At 46.8% G+C, this 23298-nt stretch overlaps 1 protein-coding gene across 1 annotated transcript in view; it reads right to left on the bottom strand.

Moving 5' to 3' along the window:
- The window catches only part of LOC138521768 (E3 ubiquitin-protein ligase TRIM39-like), a 404627-nt gene that overhangs the window by 178106 nt on the left and 203223 nt on the right, over positions 1 to 23298 (bottom strand). The window contains exon 5 of the mRNA XM_069634835.1: positions 4130 to 4245. Coding sequence (XP_069490936.1) covers positions 4130 to 4245 — 116 coding nt within the window. The remainder of the gene's footprint in view (positions 1 to 4129; positions 4246 to 23298) is intronic.

Here is a 23298-nt window from a genome sequence, read left to right as displayed (position 1 = left end):
GCACCCGGGTCAAACTGACATCCACTATGTTTCTATCTCCAATTCAGAGGTCATGACTCCAATTGAACTCTTGGATCGGGGATGGGAGGGATGGGTGGGGTTGGGAGATGTTTTTTTCTTTGCTATGTATCTGTTCTTCTGAAAACGTAATAAAAATGTATTGGAAAAAAAATGTGGCACTTTAAAGCCTAGCACTCAAAGCAAGTGTTCTGTTAATGTTGGAGGTGAATAGGAGACGGTTCTAAACAAAGATGTAAAGTGTTATATTGCAACTGGCAGCTCTATTGGGGATAGCTCAAGAGTGGAATCTAAAGATCCACTACAACCAAGAAAATGGCTCTCCAGAGTCTGGAACCTTGTCGCACTTGAATGAATGGACTACATATGCTGTTCAGGAGGATCAATCAAAATTCTCAAAAGACTGGGCCGACGTACTTAACTTTGTAAAAAGTGACTAATGTTCGATACTACCCGCCACATCTTCAAATCCTTGGTCTTCAGTGACTCTGTATATTGCAATATGTACCATGCAAGGTGTCAGGGGCATAGGGTGGGAACGTGGTTGGGTTGGGAGGTTGGAGAGCAGGAAGGGGTATGTTCATGTCTGTTATTTACGAAATGCCAATAAAAACACATTAAAAAAAAGGTATTCATAAGTGTTCTAGTATAAACCTCTAAGTATTCAAAGTGATTCTGGTGTAGAATATAACTAAGTGTGCTTCCTTGCTGTGCCTGTCTAACTAGATTCAGTGTACTTACCTACAGCTCACATCTTCCTCTTATGTTAAGCCCAACTAATCTGCCACTCTACCAAGGTCCTGAGTTAGTACAGACTGATACGAAGAGTTGTGGGATCTACAAGCCACTGGGATAGCTTACTAAAGTCTTACTACCAGTAGGAATTTAGGGAAACGCCCCTAACACTCTTCCCCCTTCCATGTCACCAGAAAATAAAGCTGCCAGAGCGAATTTAGCCCTCTAAAGAAACATGCATACCTCTCCACACCTTTTCATGATCATTTATCATATCTAGTCACCGTATTCTGAAATCATTTCCCTCATTTTGATACATTGTGAATGCAAAGTAAATATTTAAGATAGCCATCTGCCAGAAATGTGCTACCTTCTTTCAGAGGGTTGTTTCAATGCTACTCAAAGTTGCGGCAAGGCTTTTGAGATGCAAGCCACTAGGCTTCGTTTCAATAGTAGATTTACTATTCACATCAGATCATTTACTCTTCCATTTTAGTTAACATTCTCCCATCGAAAAAAATCTTGGTGCAATTACCCCCAAAAACCAGCCATCCCCACCCCCCACCCTGCCGCAACCCTGACTTTGTCCCTGCTGATCTGCTAATTTAGGATTCCCCTTATTGGCATCTCAATTAGATCTGCTGTGTTGAACTAAACAGACTCTTGGCACCTGTCTTGAGCAATATTTGATCTATGGCACAAAAGAGGTCAGAGTAATCCAGCTACCACCCATCTTTAAAAGACACCTTCAGAATATTGGGCAAAGTTCTCCTTAAACTCATCCATACTTTGATCGAGGAAGATCCCTCCTTGTCGACCACCCAGTTAGGCTTTAGACCTTGGATGGTAAGCCACCTATCAAAGCGTGTCCATACCAGCATAAAAATGTATATAGAGGGAGAACCCATTCCTAATATTAAATGACATTTAATGACACTCTGGGCAGAAATCAGTTGGGATTCCTCGCCTCAGGTTCATTGATGGTGGCTTCCAAGATAGTAGTCTGAGGCCACCCCCATGGTCAGAGGCTAAGGGGCCATTGGAGATCTGTAGAGGAGACCAGCAGATGTGAGCTGCAATAAACTAGTTCAGCAGCCTCTTGATCATCGGTCAGTGGGTTGTGGCAAGACTTGATGCTGAAGGGCTGAGATGGCTATAGGTAAAGGTACCTCAAAGGAGTATGCTTGGTGCAATAGGCTCCCAGCACCCCTCCACTGATGACCGCTCGAGTGGTACAAGGACCATGGTGGAGTGCACAAGAAAACCTGCTCATGTAAATCAGTAAAGTGACTGGTGAGTTGTTGCACTCAGATAAAGCATACAGCAGAGCGACGTCAATGGTGGATGCTGCCCAGTCCACCTGAATTAGGACACTAATTGGTGTAATACTCCTGTGGTGCAGACTACAGATTAACGGTCCATGCCCAATATGCTAGTGGTGGCAAGCCCCTCAGAAGATTTATATTGTGAAAACTCTCCTTGGCCGATTACTTACTGTGATGTTACACAAATGGATAAAAAAAAACTGGAAGCCATGAAGACAAGTGTTCCAAATGTGTTGGAGAAAGTGCCCAGACATTGTCTGCTTACATGGACACTCCGGGAAGGATGGGCGGTATCAGAAATTTGTGAAGCTTTGGGGAGCATGATTTTCAAAGTGTTTTCTGGAACACAAGTGATATTACATTGGGATCAAAGAGGAGGTTTCTACAAGGGTGTGGGAACTAGTTATGGACTCAAGCACCAGTTTACTTCGGAGGACATAAGTGTGTTCTGAGTGGGATCTCTGTTCAGGAATCTCATCAAGGGGCTAAAGTAAGCATTATAACATTCTACCAGATTTGATATGGGCCTTGTAAGTATCACGCTGGTGATCCATTGAATTCTTAAATAAAGTGCTTAATAGTGTATAATCAATGCTGGCCTGGAGATCCCTTTTTCAAATCCTGTGGAGAAGTATGTGTCTGCACAATGGTCTTTAAAATTGAATAAAAAACAAAAGAAAAAAGGAGAAAAAAAATGTGGCATGCAGCAGAGTCCACTGGCTGCCTTAGATCTACTGGTTCAATCTATACTTTCATATATTGCCTCCATTGGTCAACATTAATGGAGGATTCAGAGAAAGATAGTAGCAGTTAGATTGCAAGGAGGAATTTATTCTCCTCTGGGGAGTGTGACAAATCTAAGGTAATTGTCCCTTCTCCCTGAGAGGGAGTGGGTGTTGGGGAGGGCATGGGGGGTGGTGACCTTTCCCGAGGGAACCAGGGTGGTGCACTGAGGGAGGATCACATGGGGAAGGAATCCCCTATGGGATTAGGGGATATCACCAGAGAAGGTGGTATCACTCCCGCTTTACTATCTCCAACTTTAAATCCTACTCCTTCCTTCCCGATATAGTGGATGTATTTTGTCGTAAAATGTTGTCCACCTAGCCTACATGACAACACTGATAATGCAGACAAAGTGTCAGGTATGTAGCTTTCAGGTTAGTAATGGGACGAAGAAGATGGCCGCAAGTACAAGGATCACTCGTGAGAAGCAGAGCGGTCTAGCTTCCTAATGCCAGTGATTTGCCCAAAGCAATTCATCAAGACGATGGGAGAGCGGGATGCTCCCTGAACCGCCGAGAAGGAAGCAAATAGGTATGTGGGTTGCCAGGGAGCTACTAGCCCACCAGTGGGAGCAACAGGTAGTGATCTATGGAGCAAGGTGGTCTGGGACCCTGAAAGAAACGAGTTGTATACTTAGCAGGAGAGTGCACCAAGTGGATTCAAAGCAACAGTGAGTCGGGACCTGCACCCATATGAGAGATTGGGAACAAGAGGGTCAAGTGCCCTAGAACTGACAAAAGGAACCCTACAATTTGTAGTAGAGCATGCTAAACTGGAAGGGTATAGGAAGTGAAAGACCGTTTGTGCATTATCCAGTAACTTAAGATTAGTCTAGGGGAAAGAAGCACCACCCTAGTATTGGAATCTTATGCTTTGGAACATTATTTTGCATCAAATTACCAGCAAAATTCGGAACTTTTCTGTAGATTAAAAACACCAAGAACACCATTTACTTGTAGTAGAGATAATTCTTGCAGTTATATCTTAGACTATTAGTGTTAGAGACAGAAGTAGGTTTTTGGAAACAGTGACAGACGCCCCCTCCCACCCCCCCTCCACCCGCTTAGCTTTAGGGATAGAGGCCTTTTTCACACCTTTATTTAATGAAGTCTTTAGCCAGAAACATGCCACAATTGTGTCAGAGCGAGTTCTGCACCTTTACAGGAGTCGCCAGTGTTCAACGCGGAAGAATGCTGGCCCTGGGCACATCGATAATTCCCAATCCGGCCCACATGGGTCTTGTGACTAGGACGCTCACTACTTGCCTTTTAGTTTCATAATCTTTTCTTGCACATAGGTATGCTGCACTCCGAAGTCTTGATAATTCCTGCTCATTTCAGCACAACTGGCACTGAGCTGAAGGCCCTTGATTTCTTCAGCTCTGTGGACAAGAAAGCAATATTTCAGGTGACTGCATGTATGCAGGTTTATTACTGTGAAGCACACAGGAAGTTCCCATCATTTACGGGCACATGCCAGGCATTTGAAATCTAAAGCACAGACCTACAAGTTGTTAACAGAAGCAAACAAGACTTTCTATAATCAGATACAGAAAAAAAAAACAGTAAGCTAAAGCCTCCAGAATAGGGGCCCAGTTTTAGTTGCAAACTTTCTAAGGCAGTGTTTAAGCAAAATTTGTATGCAGTACCCTTTGGGACCACTACACACAACTAGGACTACATGTGTAAGCAAAACCAACCTTTGGTATAAGTATGTATTACACAGTTTTGTGGTAGCGTTGCTGAGCAGCCAGGAACATCTCAAGAGGGAATGTGAGCTGTAAGAGTGTTACACAGGTCTATAATTACAAGTATTCAAATAGACTCTTATACTCAAGGTTTTTTGGTAAAACCTTTATTAATTTATTTCACACTCAGTTATAAAACATTCACTAGAAGGAGGCAATCTATATCCCACAAAAATATACTTCAGTAGTTTACAATATCAGGTTCTGAGGCATTTTTTTTTAAAACATTTTTTATTAGTAATAGGTGGCGACAGGTACACAGTGCATAAACAGTTGCAATCATACATTAGGGTTTTGCATTACATTCAGGGGGTGCATGGTAGGGGTGGGCTGGCAGCCCATTATGTTCTCTGCAGTTCAGCGTCTAGACTCTTGTGCATCTGGTGGGGAGGGAGAGGGTGGCTCCATGTCATCTTTGTTGTTCAGGTAGCTACAGAAGTCTGTCCACACATTTTTCGGGCGGGAACTCGTAGGGAGGGAATTGATATATTCTTCTTCACATATCTGTGTCAAGGTGAGAGCCTTCAACCAATGGGGGTGGGGAGAGGGAAACAACGCTTCTAGCATTGTAATATACATTTGTTGGCCACCATAGTACGGACATTCAACCATTTAGACATTTTCTTCACCCCAGCCCACAACCCGAAACAGCCAGCGGATCGAGGCCCACTGGGGTCCAACGAGGGGGCCTCGGTCACTGCTCTCCAAAATGCACCGAGTACACTACAGAACCAAAACATGTGGTCCGCTTCCTCGGCTCTGCATCGCGGGCATGCTTGGGTCCGATTATGTGCAAATTTCCCCACCCTGTAAGGTGTATAATATAATCGACTGAGGAGCTTATATTGCATACATCGAAATCTGGAGTTAAGGGAGACATTGCATGTGTGCGGGCACATTTTGTTCCACATGTCATCTGTGATTGCAAGGCCCAGCTGCTTACTCCACTCGTCCCGCGGTTTTGTAGTTGCATCCTCAGATTTGTCCAGCAGTATTTTGTACAGGGACGTTATACCCCTACTGCCGGCAGAGTTGGCAAAATAGTGGATCTCGGGAGAGTCAGGGGGCTCGTCTGGGTAAGTGGGCCACATGACGCAAACTGCCACTCTTAGTCTGAATTATTGCAACAATTCTAGCGCCGATCCAGAGTGTCCAGGGCGTCATGTCTGCAGAGTAATGAATTTACCTTCGGGATATAGGTCTGTCAGTGTCCGATACCCCAGGTCTAGCCAGTGTGCATGAGAAGTTTATCATGGGTGGGGGTGAGGACCAGGAAGTGCCATATGGGTAGTCACTTATAGTAAGGTTGATGCTCGGGCTGGGAGTGCAGTAGTCGATTCCATGCCATAGTCGTGGTGGCCATGGAATCCGCTGGGGCATCCGTGTGGTATGTACGGTAGAGGATTCGGGACATAATGTTCACCTCCTCGGTTGCTAGTTTTTCGAGTTTCACATAGGGGGGGTGCCTCCAAGGGTTTGTACCAATGTGTAGCATGTTGGGCCTGTGCAGCAATCCAGTATCGGGTTAGGTTGGGGGCCGTAAAGCCCCCTCTCTCATATGGGAGGGTCATATGTTACCACTTTTTGCGTACCGCACCAGAGTGCCATAGGGATTGGGCGCATGCAGTGTGTAAATTCCTGAAGTATTGCTTCCCTGGCCAGATCGGGACGTTTGCGAAGATAGAGAAGCTTGGGAACCACTATCATTTTAATTAGGGACAGTTTACCGGCTAAGGAAAGTGGGAGGGTGCGCCACCTTGCCATTTTGGCCTCTACGAGTTGCGCTGTAGCAGTGTAGTTGTCGGCCAGTAAGGAGGATCTAGTTAATGATACCTGTGTACCCCCAGGTATTTGATTCCGCCTAGGGACCAACAGAAATCAGGATGATTGTGCCCCACAGTCTCGGGAACACACACGGAGTCGCAGGGCTTAACGAGCAGGCAAACTTGCCATTGCTGTCGGATTGGAGTTGGTGGCTGTCGGATTGGAGTTGGTGGCCTCAGTCACAGGTGACGTCATTGGGTATACAAGTAGCACTGCAGTGCCCGTTTGCCTGAGTTCTGTTTTTCCCCCTCTTGCTTTGCTGTATAGATAGTGTAGGTAGCCAGGTGTCAGCCTTGCGAGAGTTGAAGTGGTAATAACACCAGAAAATCTACAGAGGGGTAGAATGGTAGGGCAATGAGGAATACGTTGGAGGAACATCCAGTCGAAAGAATGTTACCAGTTGGTAAGTAAACTGTTCTTCGAATGGATTGTGTCCTCCAACCTATTCCTCATTTTAGATCGACTCCCAAAGCAGTGTAGAAATCTCTGGAGGAGGGAGTAGATTTTTAATATTATATAGCTGAATATAACACTGCTTTACCAAAAGCAAGCTCTTTAGAGTGGGAAGCATCCAGACTATAGAATGTAGAAAAAGTGTGCAGCGATGACCAAGTTGCTGCTTCACAAATAGATTTTATGGGAACACCTTTTTGAAGGGCTGTCGAAGAGGCTATGCCTTTGGTACAATGGGCCCTCAAGCCTTCTGGTGGATCTTTGCCCGCCAATCTGTAGCATTCGGAAATGCAAAGCACAATCCAACGTGATAGGGTATATTTTAATTTTTGTATATATTTTTTTTATTTACACTGATTGACCCAATTTCCTTCCGGTGGAGCCAATGAAAAGTTGATTCTCCACTCTAAACCTGGAGAGCCTAGAAATGTAGCTCTTCTCGTGTCCAGCCTGTGCAATCCTTCCTCCTCCTTACTGGGATGAGGTGGGGGATAGAACGCGGGCAGAATAATTTTCTGATTTAAATGGAAGTCAGACAACTTTAGGTAAGAATGAGGGTTTAACCCTCAATACAACCGTCCCTGTGGAACACAGTATAGGATGGCCCAGAAGGCAGTGCCTGCAATTCGCTCACTCTTCGTGCAGATGTTAAAGCAACCAAGAAAACGGTTTTCAACTTTAGTAATCTTAATGGACAAATGTGCAAGGGTTCAAAAGGGGCACACTTGTAAATGAGCCGTCTGCCAATTGAAATGGCTTTACTTCTTAGGAATACTTCCTTATCAACATATGGTACGCTTTTTTATAACAATGTCTGCCCGTTTGTTTATCTCTTACCAACAAGAATCCCAATTGGGTTTTATGGACGATCATTGCATCTGTTTCTCTGACTGCACAATTTGAACTTGGTTAGAATATTAACACGATAAGCTACAACCTTTCTTTGGGATAATTTACATTTACTAATTTGTACTTTTTTGTTGAATATTTGTAGATATATGAAAAATGAAAATGTATTCAGCGCACAGCCCCTGATGAAGAGATTGTATCTCGAAACGCGTTGGGCACTTATATTTGGAATAAATCATCTTTGAAAAAGAACAAAAAGACTTTGTGAATGGTGTACTCAGGCTCATATCTGACCGATAGATCCTTAAAGAAGACAGTGACTTGAATTGTAATATTTACCTTTACTAAATACCTACTTCTACTATTCTAAAATTACTGGGCTACTCTAGCTATTGATAGTGTGCAGGGGATGGGAGTTCCCCAACTGGGAACTTACTTGTGTTCTCCTTTCCATCTGTAACAATGGCTAGGAATCCTTCCCTTTCTTCCCCTTCTGGTATGTGCTCCACCGGCATTGCAATGCACTCCCACAGAGTGTACGAAAATGTTGCCAAGACACGTGGAGTTGGCCGATTTTAACACGATACTCCCAGCTGAAAATACCTTGCATGCCCAACCACCGACACTCTTTTCGTCCCTATCCAGAGGGCTGGAAGAGTACGCCACCTTATTTGAAGCTGTGGCTGCCTGGACCACCAGACTCTCAGGAGTAGGGTGTTTGGACAGATCACCGGGGTCGCTACAGGAAGGGCGGAATTTTGAAGTGAGGGACTTCTTCACAGGAGGAATGAAGTCTGGGGTCTCCCAAATTTTGCCCACCCTATTTTGTAAAGATACATGGAAGGGTAAAAATCGGATCTTCGGTGGGGCCATGATCCAACATCAGTCGGATTAACTGAGTTGGTGGTCTAGCCCATCCTAAATAATTGACCACCTTTGTCATTAGCTGCCTATATGAGGGACTGGCATGTTCCCCTGGTTCTGGCCTGCCAAAATCTGTTTCAGGTGAAGTGTTAATTCCACTTGCATTATGCAAGGTTTCCATCAGATCTCTCATTCTGCTTTCCTCAGAAATCAGGCATTCTGGGACATTTGGGGTGCTAAACTCTAGGCCAAAAGGAACACCCTCCTCAGACCGCTTGTTCTTCAAAAATTGAAGTTAAGGATTTAAAATATTCTTCCCATGGTAGAGGTTTATACATTTTTTCGGGAGGAGGTGTTGCAGTAGAGACTTACAGTCTTTGCAGCTTTCTTTTGCTGCTATTTTGACAGTTTCTGGCTGAATTGGAGCAGTTTAAACATTCGGCGCTGAGGGTTTAGGGGGTCGAGGTCGACAAGGGAGTTGATGGCGCTGATGAAATAGTAGTCGACGGAGCTGGCGTCGAGGCGCTCTTCGAAGGATTGCCCTTCGAGGCGTATCTGGTTCCGGACGGCGTTGGTGACCGATTTTTTGCTCGGGGTCCTGGAGGGTTCCCGATCTTTTCTCCTTAAATCAACTGGGCTCGAGGACGCGCGAGTGTCGGAACGGTAACGCTCCCGGCTGGCTTCCGAGGAAGGCGCGGACCAAGGCTTAGCCTTTTCAAAAACCTCCATTTTAATTCTAAATGCTTCCCATTCTTCGGAGGAAGAATGCTTTGTGGGGCAATTCATTCTCTTGGGGGATTCGTCCGGGGACAAGGTGGAAGAGGACCGGTGGAGTCTTTTTTTGGACTTTTTCGTCGAATACGAAGAGTGGTGTGAACCACTTCGGGACCTAGACTGATGCTTTTGCCTTTCGCGGCGAGGAGATTTCTCCTCATGGGATCTCGACGCTTGAGGCTTTTCGACCTACCTGTAGTTTTCCCTTCCTCTCTCGCAAGGCCTTCCCCTTCATTGCCCGACACTTCGTACAGGCCTCCATGTCGTGGTCTTCACCGAGGCACCACAGACATTGTCGGTGCAGATCCGTGATGGACATTTTGGAACCACAAGATTTACACTTTTTGAACCCCGAACGCAGGGTAGTCGGGGGTCGACGACAAGGACATCTCGAATATCGCTTCACAGTAACTGCGTCACAGAACTACTGGAGGCGCGCGAGTCTCCAAAGCAACATGTACTGCATAAAAACGGAACTGAGGCCAACAGGCACAACGCGTGCTACTTATATACCCGATGACGTCACCCTCGATGGAGGACTTCGACTCGACATCGATGCATGGCGCCCTCTGCCGAGAAAAAAATTCCGAAGCAGCTAAAGCTGGATGGAATACATCTAAGATGAGGAATATGTTGGAGGACACAATCCATTCGAAAGATTCATGCATGTTTGGGTCACACGCTGACTAGACCTGCAAGTTGCCAAAATTTCAAGCACTTTCGCACTGATAGGCAAGTTCTGTCGGGTTTTCACAGTACCTTATAATGAAGAAAAAGATGCAACTGAAGACGTCTGTTCCTGCAGATCTCACTGTTCCTGAGGCTCAGTCGTGGGGACAAGAGGGAGGACGTCGGGGGAGTCCTGCACTGCACAGGGACTGGTCAAAAAGCTGGCAAAGGCAAATCTTCAATTCCAGTAAGCTGTAGTCAAGCACACAAACTGGTGTCTTCCCTGGCTATTTGGTTTCCTGCAGCACTTTGAGGAAAATGCAACCAGCTCCAACAATGGTATCCAGGAGGCTTACGAGTTGATTGGTCCCACTAACTCAAAGGGAGAAGTCCTTGAAGGGCTTCTCTGTCGAGATGAACTTGGCGATTCGGACCTACAGCAGAGCTTCACTGGGCAAACCAACGGTCCAGGAGTTGCAGCAGCCGTCCTCTTCCAGCTAGTCTTCTGTTCTTTCATTCCAGTGGTCGACTCTGCCTTCCAAGCCAAGAGACTCGCCTTTTATCCAGTTTCCTCCCATTCATTCCAGCCTAGCTGCCACCCATCCAGCATGGTGGCTGTATTTGCCGGACAGTCAGCCAGCCAATCACGCCAGAGTGCATTTGGGTCTCCCAGGAGACTAAGCACAGGGAGTTTCAGACACGTCCTTCACTTCCTGCCCACCCCAGACACTCTGGCACCAGAAGCGGTCTTCAGTCCTGAAGCCCGCCAAAGGCGTAGGAACAAAGGGACCAAACCTGGTTTGGCGCACAGAGAAACTCTAGAAGGACCTTTCCAAAAAGAAATGGCGAAAAAAAGAAAACCAGGACCTGTGTAAACAAAGGGGGCTCCCACGATTTAACGCTACCAGTGTTCGCGGTCAGGAAAAAAATCATGGTAGTTCGTTGTAAAACCACTGCCACCAGCCATTTCTTGAGTAAAGAGTAGCATTTGACTGCTACATGAGTTTATAGTCATAGGGGATACCAAGTAACCGCTCCAGTGCTCTATGTTAAGATAGTGTATGTGCTGGGTCCAGGAATTTGGGAAGACTAGTAAAGTCAATTTCACTTCACTTTCTCTGGGAAACAGTAGTTTAACCCAGAGAATGTATTTAAATCATGGGACAGCCTGAAAGGCTTCCCTGTGTCACTGCACTGAGGGTGCTATGTGACATGAGATGATGCCGATGGAGTCGTCTAAAACCCCACAATCAAAGAACACCAGAGTAAAACACACATCAAAATACGAGAAAGTGGGGAAAAAAGGCTAACTCTCTCCAGGTAAAAACATCAAGTCCTCAAAATCCAGCAAAGTTGCTGGGGGTCTCAAGGTGAAGGGAATTAGCACAGTTGAGAATTCTCCCTAACAGTGTTCTACTGAAAACTCTACAGCAATTGAGAATGCTTGTGTGTGGAATTTCAAGCGTCCCATTCATCTAACAAAAGCTGATCTGATGATTATAGAATTATGGCTTATTTTACTCCCATTTAATTTTCACCCTATTTGTATATTTATAGTCCCTAAAAAGGCTCATTGATTACAGTACTTCGAGTTTTGTGCAGTATAGTTAAAAGTTTACACAGCACTTTATGTAGGAACATGAAAGTGCATTTCATATGAAACTTCACCAAATCCGACACCTTTCTGGCCCCACATCAACATTTATGACAAATTTGGGGTTTCATTATATTCGTCATGCAGAAAATATATTGCAAGGTTTTCGGTATTACAAAGAACCATGAAAAGAAAATATGAAACCAAACAAAACCGCACATTACAGAACAGAATGAACAGAAGAAAACCTCTCAAAAACATTAACGAAATAGAAAACAAGCAGTGCAACAGATTAACACTAAGAACGCAGCGTGTAACGTATGAAAAGGGCTCCTTTCTGTGGACAAGGGTAGTCCCTGTGCAGGACCCCAGGAGACCCCACCAGAGACAAAGGAGTCACTGGTGTCAAGAGCAGTTAGGGCCCACCTGAAGGTGGAAGGAGGCTGAAGGGCCCCGTCCAGCTGGACCAAATACGGTTTGCAGGATTCCTGTGAATGCATTGTTGCAGCTGTTGAATAGGTGTAATAGAAAGAAACATCTGGAGCAGGAAGGCGGTCCTCGCTTGCCAGAGGGAAAAGACCAATAGTTTTGGGACAGAGGGGATGGGGGTGTATTGCCTTGGAGAGGAAAGCGAGGGGCACCATCTGTAAGGATAATCAGATGAAAATGGACAGGAGAAGAGTACAAGTCACAAAGAAGTTCAGTGAGGTGAAAGGAGATGACTGAGGCACGAGTGAGAATTATAGAGAAGCAGAACTCCGCAAACATGTGGCTGTGCAAGAGCCATGAGACCAATTGTCTCCGGGTATAGATTTTCAGCCTCTGCAGACAACCCCCACTGGGCCCAACACTTGGAGCGACATCCACCTTTGAGGCAACCTCTTGATTTTGCACCTTCATCTTTGGTTTGAAAATGGAGGCACTTGGTTTTCTTTGCACCAGTCACCGGGCCTGGATTGCTCGATTTCTATTCTCTGAAACTTTGTTGAGACTGACTTGCTTGATGGACCCCTTAGTGTGACATGAAGAGCTGGATCGTGAGGAGATTAAATAAACTTTAAGCCCAAAAGCAAAAGGCTAATCTATTGAGGAAACTGTGTTGCAGAGACACCAAAAAGACCTCAGGCAAAGCAACCCACAAAAAGGACAAGAAAAGTCCAATTAGCAGCCAAGAACACCACCCCACAAATGTACCCAAGTTCTCCGATCTGGAGAAGTCTTTGTGGGGGATGTTGTGGTAGTGGTGAACTAGAACCGATGAGTGCCAGAGTATAGCCCAGAGCCACTAGACACATCCTGGCACAGAGGAGGCCAACATGTTGGCACAGAAGAACAGGCCAGAGAAGGAGTTGAAGCAGTGGCTGGAAGGCAAGAGAAAACCCTTGCACAAAGGAAGGTAGAAGCATTGGTCCCAAGAGGTGGCAGAAATCCTGGCCCATCTCATGAAGCCCTGATATAGGGGGCCAAAGTCCTTGCTGAATTAAAGTGGGAACGACACCAGCCAGAGGCAGATGGCCCCAGGGAAAGTGGCGTTTAAGTCCTGACCAGAGTGGTCAGAAGCTCTCAACCAGCAAGAAGCAGAATCTGTAGCTCAACAGTAAACAGAATCCAAAATCCAAGAGCATGCGGAAATCCAGTGTCTGGGCCAGGGAAGAAATCCAGCACCAGAAAGTAGAGGGATGGACTTAAAGACACCCATGTGGAGGAGCACCTATAGATAGGAGGAAGATCCTGACCCAGTGGAGATTCTACAGAGAGGATCCACAAGTCTAATCTGTAGCAGTTGGTATGGGGAACCTGCATATTATTTGAGGGGGTGGGGGTGTCATAGGATACTTTAACGCTCACCTGGCTCCCACGGAGGCGCTGGTCTGGGTTGCTGTGGCCTCGTAAAGCGTGATGCACAGAATTCGGACCACCGATTGAACAGGACCCCCAAATCTTGCTTGTCTGGCCGGTAGGAATATCCTTCTGCAGATGAGAAAGGGGATTAACTGTCTGCTGAATAGTGTGCTTGCTCCCCCCTTTCCCCCTGCGTTCTTCTCCGACTTCCTCCAAAACCCCCGGTTTAAGCTCACCTTTTGGTTTGGAAGGATGAACTCTCCATCCTGCTTCTGATGCAGGGGCGCGCGTTTGTCCAGTTACTTCACTGGTTTTCAGAATGGCGCTGGCACATCCACTTGACTTTTCTGAGCGATACGCCGTAAGTATGAAGATGCAAAAGTTCAAGTGTGAGCCTCCTTTTATGTTGTTTTTTCTGTCCTTTATTTCAGGTGCAGAACAAAAGCGATGCGTTGAGGGGCTAAATTGCCGGTGGTAAATCAGGTGAGTTAACATTGAGGGCGACCCCTCTAAATGTCTTTATAGTTCCCCAGTAATGTCTTTTGTCCTTTCCCCATAGGGGCCGGGGTGCGATGCCTGCCAAAGATGCGGCGCCGACCCGAGATGTGGAATGGTTCACCAAGAAAAGCCGGTAAGTAATATGACTGAAAATACAGCTTTCCTCTTGTGTTCCCTTGCTCACCTTTTATCTCTGCTTCTCTCCCCTAGGTGCAGTGATGTGGCGACCGGTGCTGAGGGCCGCGATGGAGCCAGGCGGCGTCTCGGGAACAGGTGAGTGAAGAGCGGCGCTGCAGCGAGCAACGTGGTGCTTTTAAAATGGAAGTCTTCCTTCAGGAATGCTGGCGTGAAGATTCCGGATGCAGGTAAGAAGGTTGAATAAGTTCTTGGTTTTCACCTTTCTCTTCTCTTATTCCCTTACAGGTGTTCCAGGTTCGAGGCGGCCCTGGCTGGAGTCCAGGTGCAGGAGCAGACACGGTGAGCGTTCAGCTGCTGGGATGCAGAACAACGCGAAGCACGTGTGGCTGTCCAGGTGTGGCTTAAATAGCTTTGGAAGAAGTTCCAGGTGAGTATTCTTCCACAGCCCCACCCAAGTAACAAAATAGTTCCTTCAGAAAAATAGTCCCTCCTAAGCCTCATTTGGCTTGGTTCTTCATGCAGCATGGTCTGCATCAGGTGAGTGTGCAGCATGGTCTGCTTCAGGTAAGTGCACCAAACACTTCCCCTTATGAGCCTGGTGCCAACGGCGCCAGGACAGAGTCCAAAGAGCCCCTATAAAGGGCCGCTGGGCTTTTACCGGGGGGCGTGATGCCTGCTCCCGGGGGTGCTGGGCCTGGCCTGGTGCTCCGGGGGTAGGCATCATGACAGATACTCTTAAGTGGGAGAGTCACCAAGAACCCATGGTCAGAGTATTCAGGACCCACAGCGTAAATTATTGGGGAAGACCTGGGGCAAAACTCCATGGTACCTGGAAACCAAACCTGTAGAATCGTCTTTTGAGGTTTAATGGAAGTCCTAATTTCCTGGAGCTCTTACTACCTAATGGTATGCCAATGTTATGATACAAAGTGCAAAGAGGCAAGGACTGCATGCTAAATTCTATACCTAATCTCATGATCAAATGGTTATTTATATAGCGCTTTTATCAAAGTGCTGTACATAAATCTATTCCATCACAATTATCACCAAACCGAAGTTGGTACTCCTTTATCGACCTCAAAAGGATGAAAAGCTGGGTTGACCTTGCCAGGATGCGTACCTGCAACCTACTATCACATGGATCGGTAATATCCTCTTCTGCAACCTCCCGTATCCCCCTCCTTCGCCTTCATCCTCATCCTCATCTTTAACTTTAACTTTAGACTTGGGGTCTCTCTTATTCTTTCCTTTCAGGTTGGGTTTCTCTTTAAGATAATGGCGGCCACGGAAGGACGCCACAGTGCCACTGGGTTAGTGGGCTGTCATCGATTCCCCGTGACTGCCACGAATGGGGAAAAAGCCAGAGGCACAAAAACCCAACCACGAGCATAGATGCAGATGATGGAACTACCTACCACGAGGGAGAATGGTAAGTAATAAGTGGTGTAATGACACCTGGTAGAGCAGAAGGAGAAAGACAAGCGAAGAGCAAGAAGGCTGGAGGACAGAAGGAGAGGGAGGAGCCAGACTGCGGCGAAGGGATAAGGAAAGACAGAAACGTAGCGGAGTGAACGAGAAGGCAGCTGAAAGACAGGCAAGCGGGCGGAATACGCAAAAGGGAAATTATATGGAGCATAGCAACAGAGGAGAAAGCCTGAAAGTTGCAACGCGTCCGTCACCTAGAAGTAGCTGGTTAAAAACTACCGGTGACAGATGCGAAGACAAGAACTAGACCAGCAATGCACGTAGAAGACAAAACACGCTGGAACAATCAATGGTGGCCCCTTTGCCAGTGATCCCAAACACGCCATCTGTTCCAGGGCATGACACCTACAGATCATGCACAAATCGCAGCAACAAGCACTCAACCGGCTGAGCTACCTTATTGGCCAACATCCTTCAGAGGTCAAAAAACTGAGTATCGACTGTGGTATAATCACAGTGCCTAGATGTTGGACCAACCATGTTTGAAGCTCTACATACAAATATGTATCCAGATTACTACAGGTATTACTCAGTTTCTATTTCAATTACAAATCTAACTTTTGTTCATTTTTGAACAGGGTTTGCAGTTTTGGCTTGAAGATTTGAGAGCCTATAACTCTGTGATCTCCCCTAGCCATTCACTCACTGTGGCTACCATCTATCAGCCACCTGGTCAGATTTCATCCTTCCTCTGAGTGCGCTAACCTCCTGGCCTCCACTACTCGACTCCTTCTTGGAGACTTCACCATCCACCTGGACACCTCCTGTCCTTCCTCTGGACTCTTCCGCGACCTCTGCAACTCTCCATTCTCCCCTCTGGACCAACTCACTCTGCAGGGCACACTCTGGATGTTCAGACCTTACCCTCTGTTCCTCTCACCACTTCTCTCTCCGGAGTGATCACTTTCTCCTCCCACCTCACCCTCGCTACCCCTCAGGCCAAGCCACCTCCATCACTGCCACCCACCTTCTCGGTCATCCGACCCATGAAGTGCGTGTCAGCTGAGGCTTTCGCCACCACCTTCTCACCTCCCCTCCTCTCCCCCCCCCAGGGCTGATTCTCATCCTAACACAGCCCTCTTCACTCCGCTATATCTGATGCTCTTTATATCCTTGCCCCCGTCATGAGAATCTGCCTGAAACCCAAAGCAAAGTGCAACTCCTGGTTCGACTCAGACCTCGTCAACGCAAGTGTAGGGTGGGCGAGTGGAAATGGCGTGCTTCATGTACATCCTGACAAGCTGGCCTGCTGCCTGGGCAATACCGGCTCTGTCCTTACCAAGAAGGGAGCGCATATCCAAGCCCGCGTCTCTGCAGCATCAAACAACTTGGCTGAACTCTTTAAAATCTGCAAGGAACTGGCTAATCCTGCCGCAGTCTCTACCTCTCCTGTCCCCTCCCAGGCCCTATGTACGGCACTGGCTTCTCACTTCATCTCTAAAACTCAGGACATCCTGTCCTCACTCCTCCTGTCCCCTCCCTCCCCCCGCTCCCCGCTCTTCCTTTGGCCTTTCTGCAGTCTCCTCTCCTCCCTCCTTCTCTGCCTTTCCCCCGTTATCCGCTGACAAGGTTTCTAGACAAGTCTGATCTATGAAAGTCTCATCAAAACAGGTTCACCCCTGCTCCTCCAAAACCATAAAGGACCACATTGACTCCCTGGCTCCTGCCCTGGCTGATTTCTGCAATCACTCCTTCGCCACTGGAGTCTTCCCATCTGCCCTGAAGCACTCCCTTGTGCACCCCCTTCTTAAGAAACCCTCTGCCGACCCCTCCTGCCCAGCTAACTATCACCCCATCTCCATCACTCCCTTACTGGGTAAACTCCTGGAGAAACTGGCCATCTCCCAGCTTAATCTCCACACTGAATCTTTTGGTTGTCTTCATGACCATCAGTCTGGCTTCAGAGCTGCCAGAAGCACAGAAACTGCTCTCCTGAACATCTGTGAAGACCTGCTCTCTAACCGTGACGCTAACACCCCTTGCATCCTCATCCTGCTTGATCTCTCTTCTGCCTTTGATACTGTCAACCATACCATCCTGCTGAACCGTCTCCATGATAACCTGGGTATCACTGGTCAGGCTCTGGCGTGGCCGACTGCTTTCCTCTCTGACCGACCCTCCCAGGTTCAACTTGGGTCCTTCCTCTCTGCTATCTTTTTCTCTACCTGTAGTGTCCCCCAGGGGTCTAACCTCTCTCCATGGCTGTTCAACCTATACCTGGCACTCTTGGGCCACCGCATAGCTGCTCTCTGCCGTAACTTTCAGTGCTACACGGATGATAGCTCATCTTCAGGCTACCCTCGACCGCCTCCTCTACTTCCCTCTCTGCTATCCAGGAGTGGTGTGCCGCCCATCACCTCTGCCTTAATGCCAGTAAGACAGATTCTCCTCACCGGCACACCCGCTCCCTCCTTTCCTGTAGCTCTCTGGCCAAACTCTTGGCCCCCTTCCTGCTCCCACCTGCAAGGCAAAAAATCTCAGGGTCATCTTCGACTCTACACTCTGTTTCTCTCCTCACATCTCCAACGTCTACGAAGTCACACGACCAGCTACACCTCCTCAGAGGTATTCTTCCTTTCCTCCCTTACGCCCAGAAGCTCACTGTCTCTAGAGATTTGGTTCTCTCCAGGCTGGACTATTGCAACAGCCTTTCTAAATCTGCCTGCTTCTACTCTCGGCAGCCACGTACTTCGGCCTTTGACCCACCAGAACCATTAGAGATGCCAGCTGTGAAATCTCTGCATGAAAAGATTACCTTAGCTGAAAATAAAGCACGAGAACAATTGTCCTTGGCCAAAGAGTCTCAGAAGAAAGTTGCAGATAGCAAAAGATGCGACGCTCCAGATTATAAGGTGGGGGATATAGTATGGTTAGCCACAAAGAACTTGGCCGTAAAAGGGGTCTCGAAAATTCCATCCCTGATTTCTGGGACCATTTGCCGTTGTAAAAATAATCAATCCAGTCGCCCTGAAACTAGCGCTTCCAAGAACCATGAAGATTCACTCAGTCTTTCAGGTTTCCCTTTTGAAACCTGTGCATGGAAACACTCGAATTCAAGAGGCTCCAGCCCCTGTAGAAGTGGAGAAAGATCAACTTGAGTATGAAGTCGAGGCAATTTTGGACTCTAAGATTGTGCGAAATAAACTATTCTATTTGGTGGATTGGAAGGGGTACAGTCCTCAGGATAGAACTTGGGAACCTTTAGAAAATCTTCATGCCCCAGATTGTTAAAGGCCTGCCATCGCAATAACCCGTGCAAACCAAGGAAGGGGAGTCTCAGCTTAGCAGGGATTTTGGGGGGCGGGGAATACTGTAATGTCCACTGGGGTTCCTGGTAAGAATTCCCCCAAGAAGTCTCGGTTGGCAGCTTACCATTCTTGTGCTAAGGACAAAGGTACATTGTGGGCTGATAAGACTTTGGCATTTTCTCATTACACAACATGGCCGCCAGGCGGTCATCCCTGAACTCTGCAGCGAGGGCTAGTAGTTGGAATTCTGAGCATATTTAAGCCCCTCCCCTTTGTTCTGCGTCTTCAGCTGTCAAAGCGGACGCTTACTGCTGGTCAACTCCTGACTAAAACTTCAGTCATAGCATTCCTAGTTATACCCTGAATAGCAGCGTTCCGTTGTTTTCTGGTTTCCCTTCTGCCAAAGCCCCGTTTCCCGTCATATTCCTGTCTGTAGTGCGGCGCGTGTTTTCTGTCAAGAATTGGCGCCTCCACGAGTGAGTGAGTTGGGAGAGGTTTCCAGTCATCGCCAACAGACCGCAAGTATCGCACACGTTCTACATGGTTTCATTGTGTTCATTTTGGCTATAGCGAGCGTGCGGCATTGTTTTTCCTTCAGAACTTTCCTTGCAACTGTAGCACTGTTCAGTGGCTTGTGAAGGGATTCCGACCTTGGAGAATTGGAGGCACCGATTTTAGCCATGTTCATTTTTTGGTCACGTTAACTTAAAGCTCCATTAGCACAGATTGAGAACTTGGGGGGCTACGCACCCGCTCCGTCGTTCAACCAAGCCACCAGCCGTCTATTTCGGTCTTTCAGGGTCTTCTGCGAGAAGCCTTTACAAATGTCACAATTATCAGCCGAATGATGAGGGTGGAGACAATATATACAGTCCATATGTCCATCTCCTTCGTACACTTTTTTTAATCCGCATGTAGCACACGGACGAAATAGAGCCTTTCCAGACATTAGGAAAAGATGAAAAACAACCTAGTAAAATAGTAGATGTCACGAGGTGATCCCACTACTTTAGAAGACGGTTGAAATCTGAAGGGAGCTGCGGGGGGCGGGGCATTTATACCGCTACGTCCTACTGGGGCACGTATAAACAGCCCAAAACGACATAGATCGGACACAGAAGTGTCTAAATTTTTCCTATGGAAAGCGTCTTTATAAATGTACTGAGGGTTCCCGGCCTGATGACGGGGACTATTCTAAGCATGTGAATCCACGAAAGATCCAATGCTGGAGAAAATAAGCTGTCGAATTTACAAGCATAAAAAGGCCTTGTACAAACCTTATAAGACCTGCTGGTGGTCAAGGCATCTCAACTACAGGAGCCCTGGTACAAACTGATTTTCAGGCGGCACAATACGCTGGTCCGTCACCACAGAATATACCCAGAGTCAAAGGCGTGCTGGAGGGGATGGCACCTGGTCTCATGGTGGAGATGCCCTAAAATGGAACCATTTAGGAGAGCAGTGCGGGAGGCGTAGGAGGTTATCTTCGGAGAGGCTGCAAGGGTACCCCCTCACCCACCGAGGAAGTGTTTCTAGGGGCGGATGGTGGGGGTGGGGAATAACCCAGGAGTTACAGGAAGGCCAGGATAATGGTAACTTCAGCAGCAATGCTCCTTATAGCGCAACACTGGAAGGGGGCAGATATCCCTACATTGCAAGGCTGGCTACAGAAAATCTGTGAGTTTATGCCACTTGAGTGGGCAATGTATATGATAAATAACATGACACGTGTGGCTATGGACTAGGTCCTCGCCTTCAAGTAATAGAGCCCAATGGTGCCCACAGCACTTGAAACGGCTAGATTTCTGTTAAGCGGCTTGTTGGGATACTCTTACTTTTGACCCGTGTTGCACGAGTACTTTCCGGTGGGGGAGAGGAACTATGTTTTGCAAGATTATGGGGGTTGCGACTAGTTCCTTAACTGTTGAAAAGGAATGAACAGTTAAAAAAAAAAAAAAAAACACAAAGGCGGGTGGAGTAAAGTGATGGCACAACTATGCCAGGGGGCAGGGACAGCCCAGGAGTAGTCTGTAGAACTGCATAAATATCTGTATGTCTAAAAGCCATACCTTACACCGTATTGGAGCACTTTGACAACCCCCCCCCCCCCCCCACTGGTATGAGTTACTACAACCGGTGGAAACCTTTTGATTTGCACTGTCTTGTTGGGATATAGAACTTTAGAATGCTTTGCAACAGAAACCAGTCAGATTGCTAGATATCTTTGTAATGTTAGACTGAACATTTCTTTGACAGGCCCCTGTTGGAGCTAGAGGACATATTGGGTTTATCCATTGTTGGAGAGATTGGCAGCTTCACTTATATTAAAACCTAAATTAGAGACAAGGCATTGATCCGATCATTACGACACATTAGCTAGACGGTCAATCACTATAAATGTCCATTGACCACCAACTAGCCCTGGACAGTATAGATTTTCCAGGTTCTGTGCCTTAGAACAATCACAACAGACCCCCGGGCCCCACCACTTTGCCCCTAAGCACCACATGTACAGTAATATAATAAACACTTATTTCCAGGTTATAAAATAAAAATAAGTTGCTCATTGCTCTAACGAATAGGAATCAACTCCACATACCACAACTCGAGCAACCTACCCACATTCAAAACAACATTTGCACAGAAATCCTCTCCCAATTGTAGAATTAAGATTATACAATTCCTAAATAATTTAGGACTCTACCTTTGCACAACCGGACTCAACTCTGCACCACACAGCATATCCTAGCAGGGACTTATATCAAATGGGCACTGTGCCACTCATGCCTCTTGCACCATTTCCAACTGGAATTTTAATTGCCTAAAACTAACCAGGGCCGCACTCCTTGATCATGCAATACAGACACTATACATGGTCAACCATTCTTCGCAAGCCCACAACATGACCACACTCAGCTAGGACCCAGGAACATTCCCACAACGGCGCCCATGCACGAACAGGAGAAGCGTCACTGGACACTACCGTGCATGTACGAAGGGACCAGTGTCCCGTTATTGCCAGTCACTGACTTGCTAGACAACCCTGGACATGCACATATCAGTGGCTGAACAGGCCTTTATAGCGTCTGTACCAACAGTCTACCCCACACAACGAACGAGACGCAAGATCAAGCGCATCACCATGCCAAGTAAGAGAACCAGCGGAGGCTGTATAAAAGCTCCAGTATGTTTTAGATGAACTATGCAGGACTCACCATGTCCATCACACCTGCAACCATTGATGCACTGAACCCTAAACCAATATACACATTATCTACCCATGTTATGATGATGCACTGCCTCAACACCCTGTTCACAGGCGCTTAGGCCTTCAACAACCACCTTCCTCACCTGGGCAGACAACTATTTTGTTAAAACATCCCTAAATAATTATTTTGAAATAATGCATCAACCCTTACGTTGAACACAGGGGAGGATGGTCTGAAGCGTCCCCACACCAAGGAATTGTCCAAAAATAAAGCACTACCCATAGTCTTACACAGATGGGACCACCAAGGGACCACTCGCTACTCTGGGAAACAGCGCAAGTCCTCAATTATAAACATGCCTGAATCCTACCCAGCGACTGCACACAGCCAATAATAGAAGGCCGTGCTCCAATTTATTTGTGCACCATGGGTTCAACAACTGATATTAGTTCACTTAACTCCTATTATTAGATACTTGCTCACCCAGGCTGACATCCAAGACATTGAACAGCCTGCCAACCGGTTAATGTGAACTACAAGGTATGGCCTTTCAGTGTCGGGTAGACTACTTGCCAGCCTATATTTTAGGCTCTGTAAGTGAACATAAACACTACTGTATATGAACTAAACCATGTTGCCGTCTTCCTTCCCCCTTCGCCGCCGCTCCTCCACTGTTTGCAAATCATGCCTTAAATATTCTCTTGTAAATATCTTTTAATGATCATGTTTTTATCCACACTTTAAAATTATACCCAATCCAACGTATTGCAATATGTTGCACAAATTGGTCCAAACTGTACTAATTCAGCCTTGATAAAGACCCTGAGAGGTTGAAACAGTCGGTTGACCACTTAAAATGAAATGCATGCAACCCACTGCAAACAGTTGCTCCTGGATATCTTGCGCTTACAAAATGAATCTACTAAGGGGGCAACACCTCCCCTTTCTGTGATCTTACTGCAAATGTAACCATTAAAACAGCAGAAATACCCCAGTGCTGCACAAAGAGTCAAAGCCTAGTGCCCGAACATCTCTAGTTAGGACCCATTAGTTTTACCACCATCCTGCAAGACTCTGAAATCGCTGCATCAAAGGAGCATGGGCCTTGCCCCATCTGCATCATTTGTATACAGACCACCACAGAGGTGATGTTCAAGCTCAGTACTCCTGGGTGAAATCCAGACTGATTAGATCAATAATGTGATGTCTACATATTTCTTTATATGTATTTATACTGAGG

Source organism: Ambystoma mexicanum, chromosome 13, assembly GCF_040938575.1.
Source record: "Ambystoma mexicanum isolate Mex_15411 chromosome 13, UKY_AmexF1_1, whole genome shotgun sequence".
Taxonomy (NCBI): Eukaryota; Metazoa; Chordata; class Amphibia; order Caudata; family Ambystomatidae; genus Ambystoma; species Ambystoma mexicanum.
The sequence above is the reverse complement of the archived record's forward strand: the minus strand, read 5'-3'. Positions and strand labels throughout refer to the sequence as shown.